This window comes from Malania oleifera, chromosome 9, assembly GCF_029873635.1.
Source record: "Malania oleifera isolate guangnan ecotype guangnan chromosome 9, ASM2987363v1, whole genome shotgun sequence".
In the NCBI taxonomy this organism is placed as follows: domain Eukaryota; kingdom Viridiplantae; phylum Streptophyta; class Magnoliopsida; order Santalales; family Ximeniaceae; genus Malania; species Malania oleifera.
This window is the reverse complement of record NC_080425.1, coordinates 63348718-63369399: the sequence shown is the minus strand read 5'-3', so window position 1 is coordinate 63369399 and position 20682 is coordinate 63348718. Positions and strand designations below refer to the sequence as shown.

Genomic DNA, 20682 nt, shown 5'->3' with positions numbered 1-20682 from the left:
GTCAGCATGTGGGGAGGTTTCTAACAATGATATTTCATAGAGCTACAGATCAAAGGGTTCTGCAAGTACATATGTGTTTTTTAGTGACTGCTGAGTTTTCAAGAAATCCATGGATTGTTTTCTAGGCTGTTCAGGTACAGTTTCTCCTCCTATGCTGGTTGATTTGCATAGGATGATGAGGTTTAGGGTTTGTTTGGTGGTAGGGTTTAGGTTGGATCTTGCTTTGACACCATGTTAAGATTTTAGATAAAATGGAAGACCTAATTGCAATGATAGGTCTCTCTCCCTCTATTTATCATATATGTCAAGTAGATACCAATGATGATGATATCCCTACTAACTCACACTTATTAAGATAACACTGGCACACTAATAATACTAAATGACTAAAATAACCATTAACACACCAAATGTGAGCAGTGCCTTTTAGTCTGGACACTCTGAGGTACAAGTTTTGGGTTTCATTCAGGTTATATGAACAAAAATAATTTTTCATGGAATTAACCAATCTTCAAATTCATTGGGAGGACCGTCACCATGACAATCAGAAACATATATTAGTACCTCTCTGAGGTACAAGTTTGGGTATCTTTCAAGGTTATACAAACAAAAATAATTTTCCATGGAATAAACCAATCTCCAAATTCATTGGGAGGATCGTCACCATGACAATCAGAAACATATATTGATACATTGAAAATCGTACTGATCTCCTCTAGGTACAATAATAGGGGTGGCAGTGGTGGTATCACTTTCTTGATGAGATGGAGAGCCAACTGGAGATGACAGATTTTGCATCTAGCCTTGAGCTTGTCAATGGAGTCTTCTGTGTTGAACCCTTTTTTGGGGACCAAAACCTCTGAAAAAGGTTCAGGAATGGTCTTGGTCATCATTTTTTTTGTCTTCTCATTTAAGTCTACCCTGACCCCATTCCTTGGTAAGTTCACATCTAAAGTAGTATTGTGTTATACTCTAGTTACGGGCTAGAGATCTTGCATTCCCAGCTGACTTTTTTTTTTTTTTTGGCTACTTGCTGTTTTTGTTGCTGACATTTTTTAGGGTTCAAAGTAAAAAAAATGGATAAATAAATGAAGAAGAAAACCTGGGTTGTCAGGTTCAAACTGACATGATTCACTTGGAGCTTGGTCAGTCTGGTCTTAAAGGCTTGCTTGGCTATTTGCTTCACAAAAAAAGTAAGGGGGGCACCATAACAGTGTCTTTCTGCTCCTCAAATTGATTTTACTCTGGTATCTCGTCTAAGGAAAAGATGGAGAGGTTATAAGGTCTTCGTTGGTATGAAGTATTCAAGTGTATGCTTTGTGCCTGCAATTCTGCTGCTGCTAGAGAAGTAGAATGACTGTTGCAGTTGATGCTTACTGAAGGCCCATATTCTGTTAAAGTTGATCTCCCATGCAGTCTTAAGAAGGTTCTCCTGAACCAAGATGTGCTGGTGTAAGTCTCTGTTGATGCTGGCTACTTCGCTGAGGTTAAGCCCACTAAAAGTTTCGTTGAGGAGTGGGATTATGGATGCAAGTGACTGTTTGGTTTTAAACCACTGTTTGGTTTGAGCCCACGGCATCTACCCACTCCAGCCTCCACTGTAACCTCTGACATATCTGTATTTGGAAAGCAAGGGGTGTTTATGTTAGTTGAACTTGAAGCTAATTTACCTGTATCCTTCTTGGGATTAGAGTGGAGTGATTTGATTACCCATTTTCCTTTTCTGCACTTTTTTCTTTGTACCATAGAGGTTTTGAATTTGAATTCAAAATGGGTTTTGGCAGCTAATAGCTGTCTTTTTCGCTGCCAACTCTTGTAGGGGTAGGTCGCTTTGGACTTGGTGCCAGTTCTCCAACACACAATTGGCATGTGTGTTTCCTGCTGCCTTCTCTGGTTATACCACAGAAAGAGAGAGATGCATCCTCATCGTGTGATGATCCCCAGACTTTCCAATGTTTCTCAGAAGTTGAATATCTGTTAGGATATTTCTTTGCCAGATTGAAACACTTTTTTTGGAATTTCCCAACTTCTGTTCTCTCTAATTTTTGGATGAATACTTTTTAAGGCTATTTTTGTCCATGAGAAATAGATTTTCTGATAATGGGCCCATGCTTCTCACTTTTGACCTTATGTTTTCTGAGAACAATTCCGCTGAGTACTAGGGTTGTGTAAAGCCTCCACACCAGTCAGGTGAAGCCTTGAATAATGCCTTGTTCATCTAGTGTTGGGGAGCCCCTCTTGCTAAGATTCAACGTCTGATGTGCACTTAATCATCCTTGGGTTCCATTTAAAGAGCTTTAAATAAAGATCATTGAATCTCCTCTTGCCTACAAGAAGCGTCCTGTTTGCTATCTCCTTGGTTGGAAATTCACAGTGTGTGTTCTTATCAAAATATGCGAAGGGCATATAACCCTTGAAAACTAAGGTATAGTCCTAAGAGTGGGGTGAATTGGGTTTATAAAATTTTTTATGTCTTTTTACAAATTCACAATCTTTTTTATACTTAGCAAACACACAATAATGTTTTGATTTTAAATGCTCAATTAAACCAACCACAATCCACACACAAGCCAAATACCTTTAAAAATAACAATCAACCAATCATTCAATTATTCAAACACACGATATTTAACCAATTGTAAGAGCTGCAGCACATCCTTGATTTAGAGTTTGCAATAACTCAGCTTAGAGTTTTAAATAAAGCCCCGTATGAATGAATATTGGTAGACTTCTTTTAGCCAAGATTTCTGCATACAATTAATCAACATATTCCCTTTAAGATTTCCACAAAAGATTAATCAACGTACTTTCTTAAATTAAAAGTTTTCTCAGTCTCAATTTTCAGCTACCTGCACTTAGAAACACAATTTATATATACTGAAAATTTAAAGAGTAAAGGTTAAGAGTGAGACCGAGTTTTTTACGAGGTTCGGCTTATACCCAGCCTACATCCTCGCCTTAAACAAAACCACCTAAGGATTCTACTAGAATGTTCCTTTGCGGGTGGAACAAACCATTTACAATCCCTCCTTTAGGGTGGAGCCCCCTCTTCAGGTGATACCCCACGCTCGGTTACAACGATCCAATAACGTGAATCGTCAAAGAAACAAGGAAATAAGAAAGATTTCTTTTATACAAGAGATGCTCTCAGATTGAGCTGGTTAGTACAAATAAAGCTCAACTAATATACATCAAAACAAATATAAAAAAGAAATTGAATTGAAGCTCAAAAATGTATCACCGGAATTCTTCTCTTTTTATGAATCAGTAATTCAGAGGTTTGAGCTCAGAAAAGATTGATCAGAGACTCAGTATATCCACAATTCTCAGTATGAATGTGTAAGTAAGAGAGCTTTGAGAGAGAAAGAGCAATATGGCTTGAAAGCAGATTTTCAATTCTTGGTATTGATTTGATTTAAGAAATCATGTATTTATAGGCTCAAAAAGGTTTAATTCGTGTTGCCTAAGTTACTTAGAGTGTTTCCCAAGTTTATACAAAATTTAGGGCACAAGCAATATAAATTTGAATTTTAAAAATTATAGCCGTTAATAGTGGTCCAGCGCCTGAGGCTTCGGAGTCAGTCGCCTGAAATTTCTGAAAACTGTGAAATTTCAACTTTAAAACAGGGTCAGACGCCCGATGCCCGAGGTTGTAGGGGCGCCCTGCCTATTCAGAATTTGTTCAGGAAAATCTCCAAGCACCTGAGGTCAAAAGTTCAGTCGCCTAAACAGTTTTAAAATTTGTTTTTTAAGTATAGTTTTATAACTTTTAGCCATCTTGCTTTGTTACTTTTAAAAAGCATTTTTCGGAGTTTTCAAAATAAGGTCTCTAAGTCTATATCAACCCCTAATGAGCTCAAAGCATTTCAAAATGATATTTATAATGAAGTACTTACATAAGTCATCCTAAAGGCTTAAACACTCTAAGCTTGAAGTTCTCATATATGTCTTTGCTTTGAACCCTCTTAGACTTGAGCTTGAGTCTTCTTTAAGCTTCCACATGTGTTGAACATCTTGGTCCTCTTGAGCTTTCTTTTGATCACTTCGTTGATGGAGTATGACTTTATGGTACTTGTGATCTTGAATTCTTATTTTTTTGATCCTTTTGACCTTTGTCACGTAAGGTTTCCTGAAATATCATCACTTAAACAAAACATGTTAAATTAACCTTTATTTGTTATCATCAAAATAAGATTCAAAAGTCATGTTAGGCCAACAATCTCCCCCTTTTTAATGATGACAAATAATGAGCAAAGATGAGAAAACTTCGATAAGGCTTCCCCTTACAATAAGCATGCTTTTTAACAAATATGAAAAAAAAAATGATAATTTCAAATATGAGTAAGTTCAAAACTCAATAAATCACAATTAGGTATATTGCATTATAGTTCATGTCAACATATATGCTTATGGTCTCATTCTTCTTATGTTCTCATTTTCTCTTTATGCTTATTTTTGCTTTTACTCCCCTATGCTATATCTCATGCCAAGATTATGTGTTTTACATATTTGCCACGCTCTCATGGTTGCTCTCTAAGATACTCTCTTCTCATGTTTGCTCTCTAAAATATCTCTTTCCCCCTTTTACATCAATCAAAAAGAAATGAGGAGCATAGGCACAGAGAGCCTTAGAATAGCACATAAAAAGCATAGTCAAATAGTCATTACAAAGTCATAAGCAAGGGAGTTACAAGCCAAAGTAAAAGAAAAGAACAAGTACACAAAGCAACACAAAGACTAAGCCAATACATAGATAAGACTTTCATACAACAAAAAATAAATCAAGCATCAATAGCATCATCCTCATCATCATCAGCTTCAGCTTCCTCTTCATCACCCTCCTCACTTCCTTCCTCAAATTCTTCATTAGATGAAGCATCACTCTGAGGGGTAGAACTGGTATCTATGGGATCAACACTACGAGATGAGCTAGCCCTATACTACTCTATGTGAGTTAGGTGCTGATCAAGTGAAGCGTAGGTAGTGTGGAGGGAGGACACATTCTCCTGAAGGGATTGAAGACCTAATCACATATCTCTGCTGAATGTAGTAAATTCATGAGGGAAGGGGATAAACCAAGTAGGAGTGTCAGCTGGAGGTCCTTGGTCCTGTTCTGGAGGAGGAGGAGGTACAGTTGCTGGCCTTTGAGGCCGGCCTCCTTTCACAAACTAATCCTAATCATGCTATACATATCCCATTTGTTTGATAGTTGTGGAAGTAAAAAGGTCATACCTAGTACGTTTGATGAACGATTCAGTGGGGGTAGTAACATTAAATTGAGCAAAGATAAGGTTCAGAACACCACCATACGGAAGAGTGACGAGTAGCTTCCAATTTAGCTCACATCCACTTTAGAATTACGTTAAAGAGATCAAGTTTCTTCCCTTTTTGCAGACACCATAACACAAAGCAATGTAGAGGAAAGGTGATCATATGAACCAGCCTTTGGTAGGATGTTGTTTGTGATGATTTTTTGAAGTATTTAAGCCTGAAGATTCAGCTTTTTATACATAGGAGGATGGCCAAAGTAAACAGGTTCCTCGACCATAATCAGTGGCAAAAATTCTTCGGGTGTGAAACCTTGCTCTAGAGTCCATGTTTGAGCAAAAGCTGGACATTCAAATTCACTCGGGGTAATATGCAAAATGGGAGCCAAGGTTTGTGGAGTTAAGACTATCTTCTTTCCTCTAACCTCAGTGGTTAGGACATTTTCTCCATGATCATATTTGCATAAAAAAATTTTACCAAGTTGGGATACAATCCTTTGGATTGATAAACTACAAAATTCTTCCAATCGATATTCCTAAACATAGGTAGGATTTCCGAAAATTTTGAATTAAAGAAAATAGTATCTATGACCTTACCAAAAATTGGTTTTGTAGAACGGAGATGAGATCAATAACGAAGCTTTGATTGAGGAGTGACAAGCCATTGTTCGATGTTATTATCATCTCTCCTGGAAGAAGATCCTCGATTTACTGTAGTTTTGGTACGTGGCATCGTTGATTTTGGAGGACCAAGTGAAACCCTAGAAACCATGGGAAAAGGTGTAAGAGAGTGATTGGGAGGCTTTGATTTGAGGGATTTGGAGCTAGGAATCAGAGAGACCAAGAGTTGGAGCTTCGAGTGAGTGATGGAGCAGGGTTCAGTAGCCTGGAGTCTGAAGAGTTAGGGTTTTCGTGCTTAAAAATATATAGAACCCGTGAGTTCAGGCGCCTGAAGATTTGGCTCAGTTGCCTGAAGATTTATGAAATTAAATTCTCAGCAGGCAGTAGCACCTTAATCGCCTGATCCCCTTAATTTTTTAAACTTCTCTTTTTACTCAACATGAAATCTTCCTAAATCATTTCCCTACTATATAACAACCAAAGTTCTCTTCTAATTGATATAAATCTTTCTTCGGGAAGAGGTTTTGTGAAGATATCCGCCCATTGGTTATTTGTATTTATAAATTCAAGTATATCTTCTTTTTGAACGTGATCTCTTAGAAAATGATGTCTTATGTCAATGTGTTTAGTTCTTGAGTATGATATTGGACTTTTAGAGATGTTTATTGCACTTATGTTATCACTTAATTGGTATGGTTGGATATTCTAGATTATAGTCCTTCAATTGTTGTTTCATGTACAAGGTTTGAGCACAACTCCCAGCTACTGCATACTCAGCTTCAGCTGTGGATAAGGCTACGGAGTTTTATTTCTTAAAAAACTAAGATACTAGGGATCGTCCTAGAAAGTGACAAGTCTCGCATGTACTTTTTCTATCAATCTTTCAACCTGCATAATCGGCATCAGAATAACTAATCATTTCGAATCCGATGTCCTTAGGATACCAAAGTCCTAAATCAATTGTACCTATCAAGTACCTTATGATTTTTTCACAGCTATTTGATGTGATTCTTTAGGTGCTGATTGAAACCATGCACACATGCATACACTAAACATTATATCCGGCCTACTAGCTATTAGGTATAACAAACTTCCTATCATAAATCTATAATATTTCATATCTATTGGTTTCCCCTTTTCATCTTTATCGAGACTTATAGAAGTACTCATGAGGGTACCTATTGGCTTACTACTTTCCATGTCAAATTTCTTAAGCATATCTTTTATATATTTGGATTGATTGATGAAAATTTCATTCTTTGCTTCTTTGATTTGTAATCCTAGGAAGTAGTTCAATTCTCCCATCATGCTCATTTCAAATTCCTCTTGCATACATTTCGGAAATTCCTTTCATAGATCATCATTAGTTGCACAAAATATGATATCATCTACATAAATTTGGATTATGAGCGTGTCATCTTTCTTAGTTTCAATAAATAAGGTACTATCAACCTTCCTCTGGAAAACCCCTTATCTAGTAAGAATCCACTAAATCTTTCATACCAAGCCCTAGGGGCTTGTTTCAAACCATATAAAGCCTTAGTTAACTTGTACACATAATCAGTTTTTTGAATGTCCTCAAAGCTCCGTGGTTGTGCTACATATACCTCTTCATTTATAAAATCATTTAAAAAGGCACTCTTTATATCCATTTAATACAATTTGAATTCCTTATGAGATGCATAAACTAAAAGCATTCTTAGTGCTTCCATTCTAGCTACGGAAGAAAATGTCTCATCATAATCCATTCCTTCTTCTTAGTTGTATCCTTAAGCTACAAGTCTAGCTTTATTTCTTATCACAATTCCATTTTTATCTTTTTTATTTCTAAATACCCACTTAGTTGCAATGATTGAATGATTATCCTGTTTGGGAACTATTTTCCATACTTTATTTCTTTCAAATTGATTCAATTCTTCTTGCATTGCCATTATCCATGAGTCATCACTTAGAGCTTCTTCAACATTCTTTGGTTCATCTTGAGATAAGAAAGCATAATGATTGCATAGATTTTTCAAAGAAGATCTTGTAGTTATACCTTGTGATGGTTCTCCTATTATATAATCTTTCAGATGATTTCTTACATATTTCCATTTTTTGGGTAATTCAGTATTTTCAACAGCATCATTATTTGATTTTACTTTATTTTCTTCTTCTTTTGCTTCTACTATGTCCAAGTCTTCTGGTTTTTGAGTAGTTTGAACTTCTTCACCTTTTATTGATTTATTGAATGGATTTTCTTCATCAAATGTTACATGAATTGATTCTAAAATTGTAAGAGTTCTTTTATTGTATATTCTGAAAGCTTTGCTCTTTAATGCATACCCTAAGAATATACCTTCATCATCTAATTCATTGTCTTCATATTCATCACTAGAACTTTCTTTCCTAGCCTTAAGGGCTATAGATTTCTTATTTTTATTATTGTTCTCTAAATTTCTTTTGTTCATCGCCATCTCATATGTGAGAAGGGATCTAATTAATTCATCAAGGGAGGTATTTTTCAGGGTTCTACCTTTCGTGATTGCTATGGCCTTTGGTTCCCATATTGGAGGAAGTCCTCTTAAGGATTTTTCTAATTATTTCATATGTTGAATAATTTTTTCCTAAATCATTTAAGAAATTTATTATGTGAGTAAACTTAATATACATGCTAGTGATAGTTTCATCAGGATTCATCTTAAAGGCTTCGTATTCACTAGTGAGCATTTCGATTCTATTATCTCTAACATCTACCGTTCCTTCATAGGTTGCCTCTAGCTTGTCCCATATTTCTTTAACTGACTTACATGCCATGACCCTATTGAATTCATTAACGTCTAAAGCACAATATAGTGCATTCATGGCACTTGAGTTTACTTGCATCATTTTATAGTCATTGTCGGTCAAGTCTCTTCTTCTTTAGGTAATTGTTTACCATCGACTAATTTAGTAGGAATATAGTCACCATGTGTGACAATTTTTCGTGCTTTCTAATTCATAGTTTAAATATATATTCTCATTCTTTGTTTCCAAAAAGTGTAATTTAAACCACAGAAAATAGGTGCTCTAGTTGAGGATTGGCCTTCAGCAAAAGGGGATACACCTAAGTGTGCCATTTAGACCTTTATATAGCTTCTAATTAAGATTTGCTATAACTTAGCTCCGATACCAATTGAAAACTAAGGTATAATCCCAAGAGGGGGGTGAATTGGGTTTATAAAATTCTTTTAAGTCCTTTTACAAATTCACAACCTTTTGTATACTTAGCAAACACACAAGAATGTTTTGATTTTAAATGCTCAATTATTCCAACCACAATCCACACACAAGCCAAATACCTTTAACAATAACAATCAACCAATTATTCAAACACACGATACTTAACCAATTGTAAGAGCTGCAGCATTTCCTTGATTTAGCGTTTGCAATAACTCAGCTTAGAGTTTTAAATTAAGCCCTGTATGAATGAATATTGGTGGACTTCTTTTAACCAAGATTTCCGCAAACAATTAATCAACATACTCCCTTTAAAGTTTCCGCAAAAGATTAATCAACATACTTTTAAATTTAAAGTTTTCTCAGTCTCAATTTTCAGCTACCTGCACTTAGAAACACAATTTATATATGCTGAAAATTTAAAGAGTAAAGGTTAAGAGTGAGACCGAGTTTTTTACGAGGTTCGGCTTATACCTGACCTACGTCCTCGCCTTAGGCAAAACCACTAAGGATTCCACTAGAACGTTCCTTTGTGGGCGGAACAAACCATTTACAATCTCTCCTTTAGGGTGGAGCCCCCTCTCAAAGCGATATCCCATGCTCAGTTACAACGATCCAATAACCTGAACCGTTAAAAAAACAAGGAAACAAGAAAGATTTCTTTTGTACAAGAGATGCTCTCAGATAGAGCTGGTTAATACAAATAAAGCTCAGCTAATATACTTCAAAACAAATATAAAAAAGAAATTGAATTGAAGTTCAAGAATGTATCACCGAAATTTTTCTCTTGATATTAATCAGTAATTCAGAGGTTTGAGCTCAGAGAAGATTGATCAAAGACTCAGTATATCTCAGCAATTCTCAGTATGAATGTGTAAGCAAGAGAGCTTTGAGAGAGAGAGTAATATGGCTTGAAAGCAGATTTTCAATTCTTGGTACTAATTTGATTTGAGAAATCATGTATTTATAGGTTCAAAAAGGTTTAATTCGTGTTGTCCAAGTTACTTGGAGTGTTTTCCAATTTTATACGAAGTTTGGGGCACAAGCAATATAAATTTAAATTTTAAAAAACTTTAAAAATTATAACCGTTAACAGTGGTTAGGCGCCTTGAGGCTTCGGGGTCAATTGCCTAAAGTTTTGAAAATTATGAAATTTCAGCTTTAAAACAGGGTCAGGTGCCTAAGGTTGCAGGGGTCAGGCTCCTGGACCTACACTGCCCGTTCAGAATTTGTTCAGGAAAATCTTCAGGTATCTGAAGTTAAAAGTTCAGTCGCCTGAACAGTTATAAAATCTGTTTTTTCAATTTTGTTTCAAAACTCTTAGCCATATTGCTTTGTTACTTTTAAAAAACATTTTCCGGGGTTTTCAAAATAAGGTCTTTAAGTCCATATCAACCCCTAATGAGTTTCAAAGTATTTCAAAATGATATTTAGGTTTTCAAAATAAGGTCTTTAAGTCCATATCAACCCCTAATGAGTTTCAAAGTATTTCAAAATGATATTTATAATGAAGTAAGTCATCCTAAAGACTTAAAAACTCTAAGCTTGAAGTCTTCATATATGTCTTTACTTTAAATCCTCTTTAGACTTGAGCTTGAGTCTTTTTTAAGCTTCCACATGTGTTAAACATCTTGGTCCACTTGAGCTTTCTTTTGATCACTTTGTTGATGTAGTATGACCATATGGTACTTGTGATCTTGAATTCTTATTTCATTGATCCTTTTGACCTTTGTCATATAAGGTTTCCTGAAATATCATCACTTAAACAAAACATGTTAAATTAACCTTTATTTGTTATAATCAAAACAAAATTCGAAAGTCATGTTAGGCCAACAACCCTTTCTCATTTCATGCACACCCTTCTCCTCCCCTTGTCAGTTATTTTTCATTCCAAGTAAATTGGAACAGGTTATGCCAAATTGGGGTTAGAGCAAGTTTTGGTCCAAACTAATAATGGAACTCACAACTCGTTATCATTATGGGTGCCCTGGAGTGTTGAATAGTTGTATGCGAGACACTTCTTGGGCACTCTTCTGACCCTTATTGGACACTAATGTTTTTTAGCATGCATAATGACACCTTGTAATATGATCTTGAATTTTATACCATAATTATAAAAATAAAAGAATGCAAAATAAATAAAAACAGAAAAACCATAACAATCACTTATTAGAAGAATTATGATAAAAGTAATAAAGTTGCCAGCATTTACAATGAAGAGGTGATATAATGAAAAATACTATACAAAAAATGAAGAAGGCACATTTGTATTTATAATTTTGTGTCAAATAAAGATTTTATGCTGTTATACAATTGCTAAGAACATAAATATTTGTTATAAATAAAATATTCAAACTACTTTTGTATATATTTATTAACTAGCCTATACCTGTAGTGTTGTATATTTTATGTTTTTAGGATGTCTTGCCCCTGCATCAGTGTTGGCGGCCTACCCGTGTCCCAATTCCGTATCCTTGTGTCTGTCTTTTTAATACCCAATTCCGCATATGGTATCTGTCTTCATAATTTAAAAATAATGGATTTGCCTTGCATTTATGTCTTCAAAGTGAAAATGGTTTGAGAATAATTCTGTGCAATTTCCTGCCGCTCATGCAAAGTTGCAACGGTCAAGTTAATTCTATATTTTAGAGGAAACATGACCTCTTCCCAGGAAACCTAGCAGTCTCTCGTAATTTCTTGTAGTTGTACACTATATATTGCTTGCAGCGGGTTAACATCAAAAGTTTTGATGGTTGTACACTTCATTTCCTGTTTCTTGGATTTCTAATGCAGGTGGTGGATGCCCTGGTTCCGCTGGCGGAAATGTTTCAATATGTTAGCAGACTGCGAGGGATGACGAAAGGTCGGGCCTCCTACACTATGCAATTAGCCAAGTTTGATGTCGTCCCTCAGCATATCCAGAACCAGCTTGCGTCAAAAGAGCAACCAATTGCCGCATAACTTGATGTCCCTGGTTCCGTAAACCTGGTTTGGGAGCATCATTTTTGTTTTCAGTTGACCCAATTTTTGTAACTTGAATAATGTATTTATTTATTGGTATCAATTTTACGTATATATGCAATGCAAGTTTGGAAGGAGGAACTGTTTTGCATGTGCCGGATGAGTGTGAATGTTTGCTCGTCTCTAGTAAGCGTACTGTCAATGAAGGACGCAAGGATTAGTTAAATGATTTTGAGGATTCATGAGAGTTGCTCGGTTATTGAGTAGAAATTATTCTGCCATTAGGAGTGGAGGTCTGGAAATTGAACTCATTCATGTAGGTTAAAAAAAAAAAATGTAAATACAAGTCACGTTACTTAAGAATAGAATGAAGTTATATCTTCTGTTTTTTTATTGATACTCTTATTTTACTTCATTTGCAAGCAATTTATTTTATTTTGTAAATCAAACGGATGCAGAAGCACGATTGGATGGGCTGAGTCACTGACAGTGAGATAAGAGGCAAATACAACATCGCACACTTGAGAATGCAATTTTTCAGTTTGATATATTTTGAATTTTGATTTGGATAAAACTTAATATAATTTTATTTATTTATTTATTTATTTTAAAAAAAAAATAGATCTGAGTAAATTCTTTTCGTAGTTATTTGATCCTATTAATTTGCTCTCAAAGGTGTCTTTAAAAAACAATAATAATAATAATAATAATAATAATAATAATAAATTAAACAATGCATATTTCAAAAGGTTCAAAAAGCATTTTAAATTAAGCATATGATTTTGATCTTATAGCCAAACCATATTCATTGAAAGTATTCTAAATTGCAACCCTCAAAACTTTTCTCAATTAAATTTTAGTGCTACTAAACTTCTCACGAATAATGATCCTTCTACAAGAGACAACAACTTGATGATCCTCCTCTTTCTAACGATGACAGGGATATGGGAGACTAGTAATAAACTGCTACGTCACATAAAATTTAAAATTTACTTCTTTAAATGCCATTCCAAAACTTAAATTCACATACCATACATCCATACCAATTCCAATAACAAATCTTTCCTTCCTCGTAATCTATTATCCACAAATCATACTATATCTCTATTTTTTATCTGCATTTTTGTACCTAACGAAATTTTATTTACTACCCCTAAATAATTAAGGTGATCAAGGCAAAAATTCAATACTTCCTAATAAAACAAAATAAAATAAAATCCCTCTTTATGATTTTACATATTTTTCATCTAATATTTCATTTCTCTACTCCTTCCGTTCCATTCAAGCATTCTAAACATTGTGCAAGTGCAACAGTGTTCTTCCTTACCACTGCTCATCGTATCATCCTATTCCATTCCGCATCATTCTAAATAATGGGCGAGGGTGTAACAGGAGGTGGTAGTACACACCACTTCTAGCACAGCGCTAATACTAATAATAAAGCTCTAATAATTTCGCTGCAAGTAAGGTTGAAGCCCACAGATTAATGGACGTTATTAAGAATGAAAAATTAAAGTGCATTCTGGTCTGCGGGAGAGGAGTGAAGAACAGAGAAATCGTTCCAAGTAGGTTTCCAACAGACATCATTAACAAAGCCGGGCAAGAGAAATCAACATATCAAAAATTTTCAAAGCTGACGTTAGTTTTGATAAATTAATCCTTATCCCCCCTCAAATTCACACCCAGAAAGTACAATTGATGGAAGCCCCAATGCTTCGGTTCATGCAGATGCAATTGGAAATCTATCTAATCTGGACAATCCCAGCGCTGACCAGCTTCTGGACCTTGTTCATGACTAACGGGTTCTTCATGTGCTCCTGGGCAGCTTTGGGATTCTCTTGGAAGTCCACCAACACCTGCACAGAATACCCACCCCACCCACTTTATATTACTAACTGCACTGGTAATTCTTACCGAGCCAATTCCAATTTAGATTGCAACCATGCTCAATGAAAAATATGCGCATGTATGTGCACACAGCCTACACACCTGTCTCATAATGGGATCAGTAAGGATGTTCTGAACTTCTGGGTCATGCATTGCCTTTGCCTGCAAAACAGGGATAAAAAAAAAAAAACTGTTTCCAACAATGCTCCAAAAGAATCCAATTAGGACAACAAAAGGAAGTCTCACTAATTGTCAGACCTGTCTCTCCTTCAGATCCTCAGGGCTTATATCCCCACGACTGGTTTTGTTAATTTGTTCAACACACCTGCAGTATTATTGTGGCAGTCAAATAAAAATCTAGAAGACAGTGGCATTCTGAAATAATGAAAGACTACATTACAGCCAATTCAAGAACAAAATCACAATGCTTTTGTGACCCTACCTTCTTACACCGTCCAACAATTCCTGGTTGTTTGGATCATGTTTAAGCCCCTCCTGGTATGTTTCCAAAGCTTTGTCATGTTCTTTCATGAAAAATTGGATGGCACCTTTTCTTGTGTACCCTTTGGCAAAGGTAGGGTCCAGCTCAATGCACTTCTCCGCATCCTTCAGTCCCTCTGGTAATGCCCCCAATTTTGTGTAGCATGCGGCCCTGTTACTATAAGCCTGAAATGTAGCCAAAAAGCCGTGTGTTTCAGATTCACTTCACCAAACACAATTGAGACAGAACAGTCGAGGATTAAACATATACCAACAAAAGTAGAGTGAGTTACCTTTGGATCTTTAGGATTCCTCCTCAGAGATTCTGTATAATGCTTCACAGCTTCTGGATACTTCTGCTGCTTGAAATACTCATTACCTGCAGGGTCATAATACAAAAAAGTTATTATGGCATTAGAATAACCATCCTAGGACGCAAAATTATATGCTAAAAGTACAAATTATAAAAAAGCACCAAAACTCGAGGAAAGAGGAAGAATACCTTTCTCACGCTCCTCGTCAGCTATTTTTGGATCAAAGTACTCCAGTTGCTCAAGATCCTTCTTTGCTTTCTCAGCATCATTGAGTTTCTTTAATGTTTCTGGATTGCGGTGCTCTGTAAGAGCCTTCTGGAACGTTTCAATTGCTGGTTCATAATCTTTGGAGCATTTTGCCATTTTTACCAATGCAGTTCCCTTCCTAGTCAGGGCCCTTGATATCATCTTAAAATCTGACCTCAACTCCCTCCCTCTCTCAACAGCTTTATCGCAGTCTTTGATGCATTCATCATACTAGGAAGAAGAGATTATGGATCAGCCTCGAAATAAGGCACTGCTCACCATTGGCACTTGCTCACATTGTTTAAGTAAAAAACACTAAGGTATCACTCCATGTGTATCCATCTAATCAGTGAATGTTAAGGATTGTTTTATAACATTACTATTTCCTACTTCTAATTTTCACCACAATGCACAAAGAAACAAGTGGCAACAATGTGTTCGCCTGGATTGCTGGTTATCACTCCATTTGGGATAAGCTAAGCACCGATACAAACACAAGACACATCTATGACACGGTACTGACACAGGGACACAACAAAAAAAAATGAGGATCAGCAGGGATAAGTCAATCAATTAATATAAAATATATATATATATATATATATATATATATATATACATTGAGGCATGTTTTCCCTTTTAGACGAGAAATATTATGTTAATTTTGATTTAAATGAAATGAAAGCACCATTCATGCAAAATTATCAATCACACATTTTACAAATTACACTTATACAATCATCAACTACATTAGCAAAATAGCATATAGTGGTCGAACAACAAAACAGAAAACGCAAGGGGCATGGTTGGTGGTGGGCAATGGGCAATGGCTCATTAAGACAAACAACAAAAACAACAAACCAAGCCTTAAGTTGCACTAGCTGAGGGAATCAAGAAATTTTTTTAAAAAAGGATAACAGCGCGGCCAAACTAAAGGCTTCATAGAGAGGGGGGATTCCTACAAGGTTGGTGCAATGGCACCAGGGCTCCACAGTCTAACCATTCCAATTGTCAAAGAACCTTCTGCTCTCTATCTCTCAACTTCCTAATCTTTTAGGGTTTTGTTAACAGAATTAAAGGGGGCAACAACCAGATATTATCTCCATATTTTAGGCATGGGAAGAATGATGAGAAAAAAGAAAATGTCCAATTCTAGCATTCTATCTCCTGTTCACCACTAGACACAACAAAGGTCACACAGTGCAGCTTCCATCCTACTAGATGTCCAAAACCTTCAGTTTTAAGACCAAATTAGAGGCAGCTATATCTTATAACAGACATTCTACATACAAGTCTGTTTTCAGCCAAAAAAAAATTGATTGCTATCAGCATTACAGGATCTGGTGTTAACAGGGGGGAAAAAATAAAATTCAAATCTAAACAAATAGTTCGACTATGCTAAGATAAGCAATGGCAAAGATAAAGAACTGATGCAATTTCATTACCATCATAGTAGTTAGAGGCGCGAGGCAAGCCGAGGCACAAAGGGTCTTTGAAGTCGAGGCGCGAGGCGAAGGGGCGTGCCTCAAGAAGGTGAGGCACACAATTATTAAAATGGTGTAAAATGTCTATTTGGGGTAATTGATATATGAACATATGAATATCTAGTAATATTAGAATTTAAAATGCCAAAAAATTCAATTACAAAATTGAAAATTTAGCCCAAAAGCATCAACAATTCAACATAGTTCAACATCAAAAGAAAAGAGTACAAATCAAAAAATAGTAGCTAAACTTCAATAAAAATAAATAAATATTATGTATTAATTATAATTTATAAACTCACATTAATTAAATTAAATATTACAAATTAAAAAATAGTAGCTAAATTTCAGTAAAAAGAATAAATATTATGTATTAGTTATAATTTATAAACTTGCATTAATTAAACTACATATTTAATTAGTAATTACATATAAAGAAGAAGAGGAAAAAAGGTAGCCAAATTTCAATAAAAAGAATAAATATTATGTATTAGTAATAGTTTATAAACTTACATTAATTAAACTAAATATTACAAATTTAAAAACAGTAAGCAGCAGGCAGCACGCAACAGTCAGCAGCACGCAGGCAGCAGGAAGAAGAAGAAGAAGGGAAGCAGAAGGCAGCAGGCAGCAGGAAGAAGAAGAAGAAGAAGAACTCGTGAGGGCTCCTGCTGGTTGGAAACGAAGTCGCGAAGGGTCGTGCTTCTTCAAAATGTCGAAGACAAACTCACGATCCTGGTTCGAAGCTCAAAGACGAAATAGTGAAGGCTTCCAGCTGGTTCGAAGGCTCGCAGACGAGCTCACGTTGGTGGTTCGAAGGATCGCGAAGGCTCCTGCTGGTTCGAATGTGCAAAACGAACTCACGAAGGGCTTCAAAGGGCCAAGAGGGGCTAGGGGCTATGTTCGTTCGAGTCGAATGAGGGCTACAGGTCTGGCTGGGGCTATTTCTCTACTTTAAATGACTAAAAATTCACAAGGCGCGACTCACTGCGCCTGTCGCCCCAGTGCGCCTCGTCTCGCCTAGCGTCGCCTCTTGCAGGTCGCCTCGCCTCACCTGGTTTGAGGCACAAGCCTCTTCGCTTGACTGCGCCTTGCGCCTAGGCGCGCCTTTAACTACTATGATTACCATTCTACTTGCACCAATCATCCAGGTACCCTATGAAGCCCACATTACATTATTCAGAACTAAGGGCCCATATCTACACAGTATGGTGTTGGAGGAAGCTTCGCAGAGAATAGTTTTAAAGTATTGTGCTAGTTCCCAAATTAGGAAAATCCCTTTCTCTAGTCTAAACTTAAAGCCATGCAGAAATACATGAATTGTAGCACATCAAACTTAGAGCACAAGTAAATCTCTAAGTTGCATTTGAGAGTAGCTCAAGCACAGACGAAAGAATCAGAAGAAAAACAATTTTGCTATGATTGCAGTAGATTTTTTATTTATATTTTTCAGTTTCTGCCAGAGTGGGTGGTGGGGAGGGGAGGGGAGGGGAGGGGAGGGGAGAGAGAGAGAGAGGGCAGGGGGTGGGGGTTAATGTACGCAGTTGAACAAACAAATAGCTAAAATCTACCAAAACAAACATCCAATCACAACACAAGAACAATCACTCCCTACATTGACCATGACAAAACCAACAAGAATGGAACAAAAGTTACTTTGGCTGAACAGAACCTACCTTAATTCCGGCCAAATATCTTGGCATGGTGTCCCAAAGCAATTAAGCCTTAGTAGGACTTTAGAATGCTGCTCATGTTCATACCTTAGCATCACAAGTTACCAAAATAGCCCTTATGCTTTGCTTCTCTCAATAGTTAATACAATTTTATCATACTTTATTATGCAAGCACCAAACAATCACATGTCCCCTACCAATGGTACCGACATATTATATCAATAAATAAGAAAGTGAAACGCGGGGGCACACCCATAACAACACACACGCGTAAGAGGATTCAAAGTAACATTGCAATGATGCATACCTGTCCCATCTCCAAGTATACAGCAGCACGGTTTGTGAGAAACGAAATATCCTCATCGTCCAATTCAATTGCCTTCGTATAATGCTGAATTGCAGTCTCGAAATCCTTCTTCTTATATGCTGCATTCCCCGCCTCCTTCTCCTTCTGTGCCTGCGCTTTCATCTCCTTCGCCTCCCTCTCCTCTGCTATCTCCATTGGTTCCGGCTCAGGCTCGGGCTCCGGTTCTGGCCTCTTCACAGGTTCCGCCTCCCTCTTCCTCTCCGGTTTTGGAGAGGATTCAGGCATCTCCGCATCGTCCGTGGGCGTCCGAAACTTCAAGTTAAGCAAAACCCCCAAAGCTTGCATCACCCTCTTGTCCTTCAAATGCAGGTTGAGACTGTTAGGGTTTTTCTGAATATCTTGCATCATCTTCACGAAATCAGGCTGCTGCAGAAAAGCCCTGGTGGTTGGATCCGCAGTCAGCTTTGCCCACATCTCGGGGCCCTGGAAGGCATCGCCGAAGGGCGACGGCGGCACGGAGCGGGATCGGGAAGCTGCGGCTTGGGCATCGGCTAGGCCGGACTTGAGGGCTTCATTGCTTGGATCGATCTCGAGCCCCTTCTTGTAAGCGGAAACAGCTTCTTCATGGTTGTTGAGCCCGAGGTAGGCAGCTCCGAGACGGCTGTAGCCTTTGGACCAATCAGGCTTGAGCTCCACAGTCCTCTTGGCGTCGGAGAGGGCATCGTGGTATTGATGGAGGGATGCGTAAGCGGCTGATCGGTTGGAGTAGAGCACGTGATTAGTGGGGGAGAGGGAGATGGCATCAGAGAAGTGGCGTATGGCGTCGGAGAACTTGCCAGCGGAGAAGGCCGCGTTACCTTTGGCTTTGGCTTCGTCCGCCATGGTAGTAAACGCAGAGAATCGGGAGGCGTTAGATCAGGAGAAGCTTCAGATTTAAATTTTGTGTTGTTGCAGAGGAAGAAGGGTAGGGTTTATAAAACGAAGGTGGATTAAGAGAGAGAGAGAGAGTTGTGGGTGGATGGGTGTGGAGGTGGTTCTGGAAGGTTCTGGGTCGATGACTTGTGGAACGACTCGAGGCGTCTCTTAAATTCCTTCGTGTTCTTAGGACGACCTGTTTGGGAGCAAGAGCGTTGATGTCCAGGTCACGATTTAAATCAGACTGTTTCGAGAGAGGCGCGGTTTAAATTTTGAGAATTAAAGGCCTATTCAATTATAAAAAATGTGTTTTTTTTTTTATATATAAATAAATTATAAAAATACCAACTTATTATAAAAGATGTAGAAAAATAAATAAATAAAGATGAGATAGAGATTTTACATGATTTGAATCTACCTAGTTCATGGACGGATTGGATCAAAACTTTATTATTTCAGGAGGAATTACGATATTATATGAATATGGTCTTATACAAAAATATCTCTCCCACTTTTTTTATATCTTTCCTCTTTGTCTCTCTTTTCTCTTTGCTTTCTTTTGATGTAAGACAGGAATGGTCAACCTATGTCCAATACTATTCAACCCTCACAAGCAAGCATACATACTCAAAACACTTTAAATTAAAATTTTAATTATTCGAACATAAACACAATAAATCAATCTTCATTTCACATATTGTTGAATTTTTAACGGTGTATGATGTTGTTCAAAATAAGTTCTAAGAGTTCTTTCACAAAGGAATCGAGTTAAATGCGGCAAAAATAATATTTCAATATTTCAAGAATAAAAGTTCTATGTTTAACACAATAATATTCTCAGAATTGATTTAAAACTAGCAAATATTAATATTGTAATATGACAAAATGGTATATTCCCAAGAGGGGGGTGAATTGAGTTTTAAAAACCTTTTGGTTAAATTAAATTTATATTGATTCACCACAAATCATATCTCATTCAAAATACAAGCGTGTATGTAAAATAATTAAACAATGAATATGAATATAAGCGTGTAGAACATATCCTATTTAAATTAAATGTGCGTATGCAAAATAATAATAAATAGCAAGCATACATGTGCAAAAATTAAAGTACGGAAATAAAATGAAATAGAGAGACACACAAAAAATTTGTTATCAATGTTCGATCAATACTGTCTATGTCCCCACCTTGGGCCAACCATATAAAGATTCCACTATTTACTCACTTAACTGGGCGGAGCGTTGCCATTTACACTTCTCCTTACAGGGCAGAGTCTCCCCAATTTAATTCACCAGGCTGAACCAAATTGGTTCCTCCTTACGAGACAG

At 36.7% G+C, this 20682-nt stretch overlaps 2 protein-coding genes across 2 annotated transcripts in view; one reads left to right on the top strand and one right to left on the bottom strand.

Annotated features, from left to right (window-relative positions):
- Positions 1–12184, top strand: part of LOC131164374 (elongation factor G-2, chloroplastic) — a 40349-nt gene extending 28165 nt beyond the window's left edge. The window contains exon 4 of the mRNA XM_058121515.1: positions 11880–12184. Coding sequence (XP_057977498.1) covers positions 11880–12047 — 168 coding nt within the window. The 3' untranslated portion in view covers positions 12048–12184. The remainder of the gene's footprint in view (positions 1–11879) is intronic.
- Positions 12185–13613: 1429 nt separating this feature from the next.
- LOC131164373 (hsp70-Hsp90 organizing protein 3-like) lies at positions 13614–19748 on the bottom strand. The gene is made up of 7 exons (XM_058121514.1): positions 18439–19748; positions 14917–15205; positions 14708–14793; positions 14377–14600; positions 14193–14259; positions 14037–14096; positions 13614–13903 (listed from the first exon to the last, which is right to left on the bottom strand). Exons 1-7 carry the CDS (start codon positions 19318–19320, stop codon positions 13790–13792), a joined length of 1722 nt encoding a protein of 573 aa, XP_057977497.1. The 5' UTR covers positions 19321–19748; the 3' UTR covers positions 13614–13789.
- Positions 19749–20682: the final 934 nt, after the last annotated feature.

What these genes read in the sequence shown, in the direction of transcription:
- LOC131164373 (XM_058121514.1), bottom strand. Translation starts at nt 19,320, where the DNA reads ATGGCGGACGAAGCCAAAGCCAAAGGTAACGCGGCCTTCTCCGCTGGC. An exon ending in GGAATCCTAAAGATCCAAAG is followed by an intron (nt 14,601 to 14,707) that starts GTAACTCACTCT and finishes GCTACATTTCAG; the next exon opens with GCTTATAGTAACAGGGCCGC. An exon ending in AGGATCTGAAGGAGAGACAG is followed by an intron (nt 14,097 to 14,192) that starts GTCTGACAATTA and finishes CCTGTTTTGCAG; the next exon opens with GCAAAGGCAATGCATGACCC.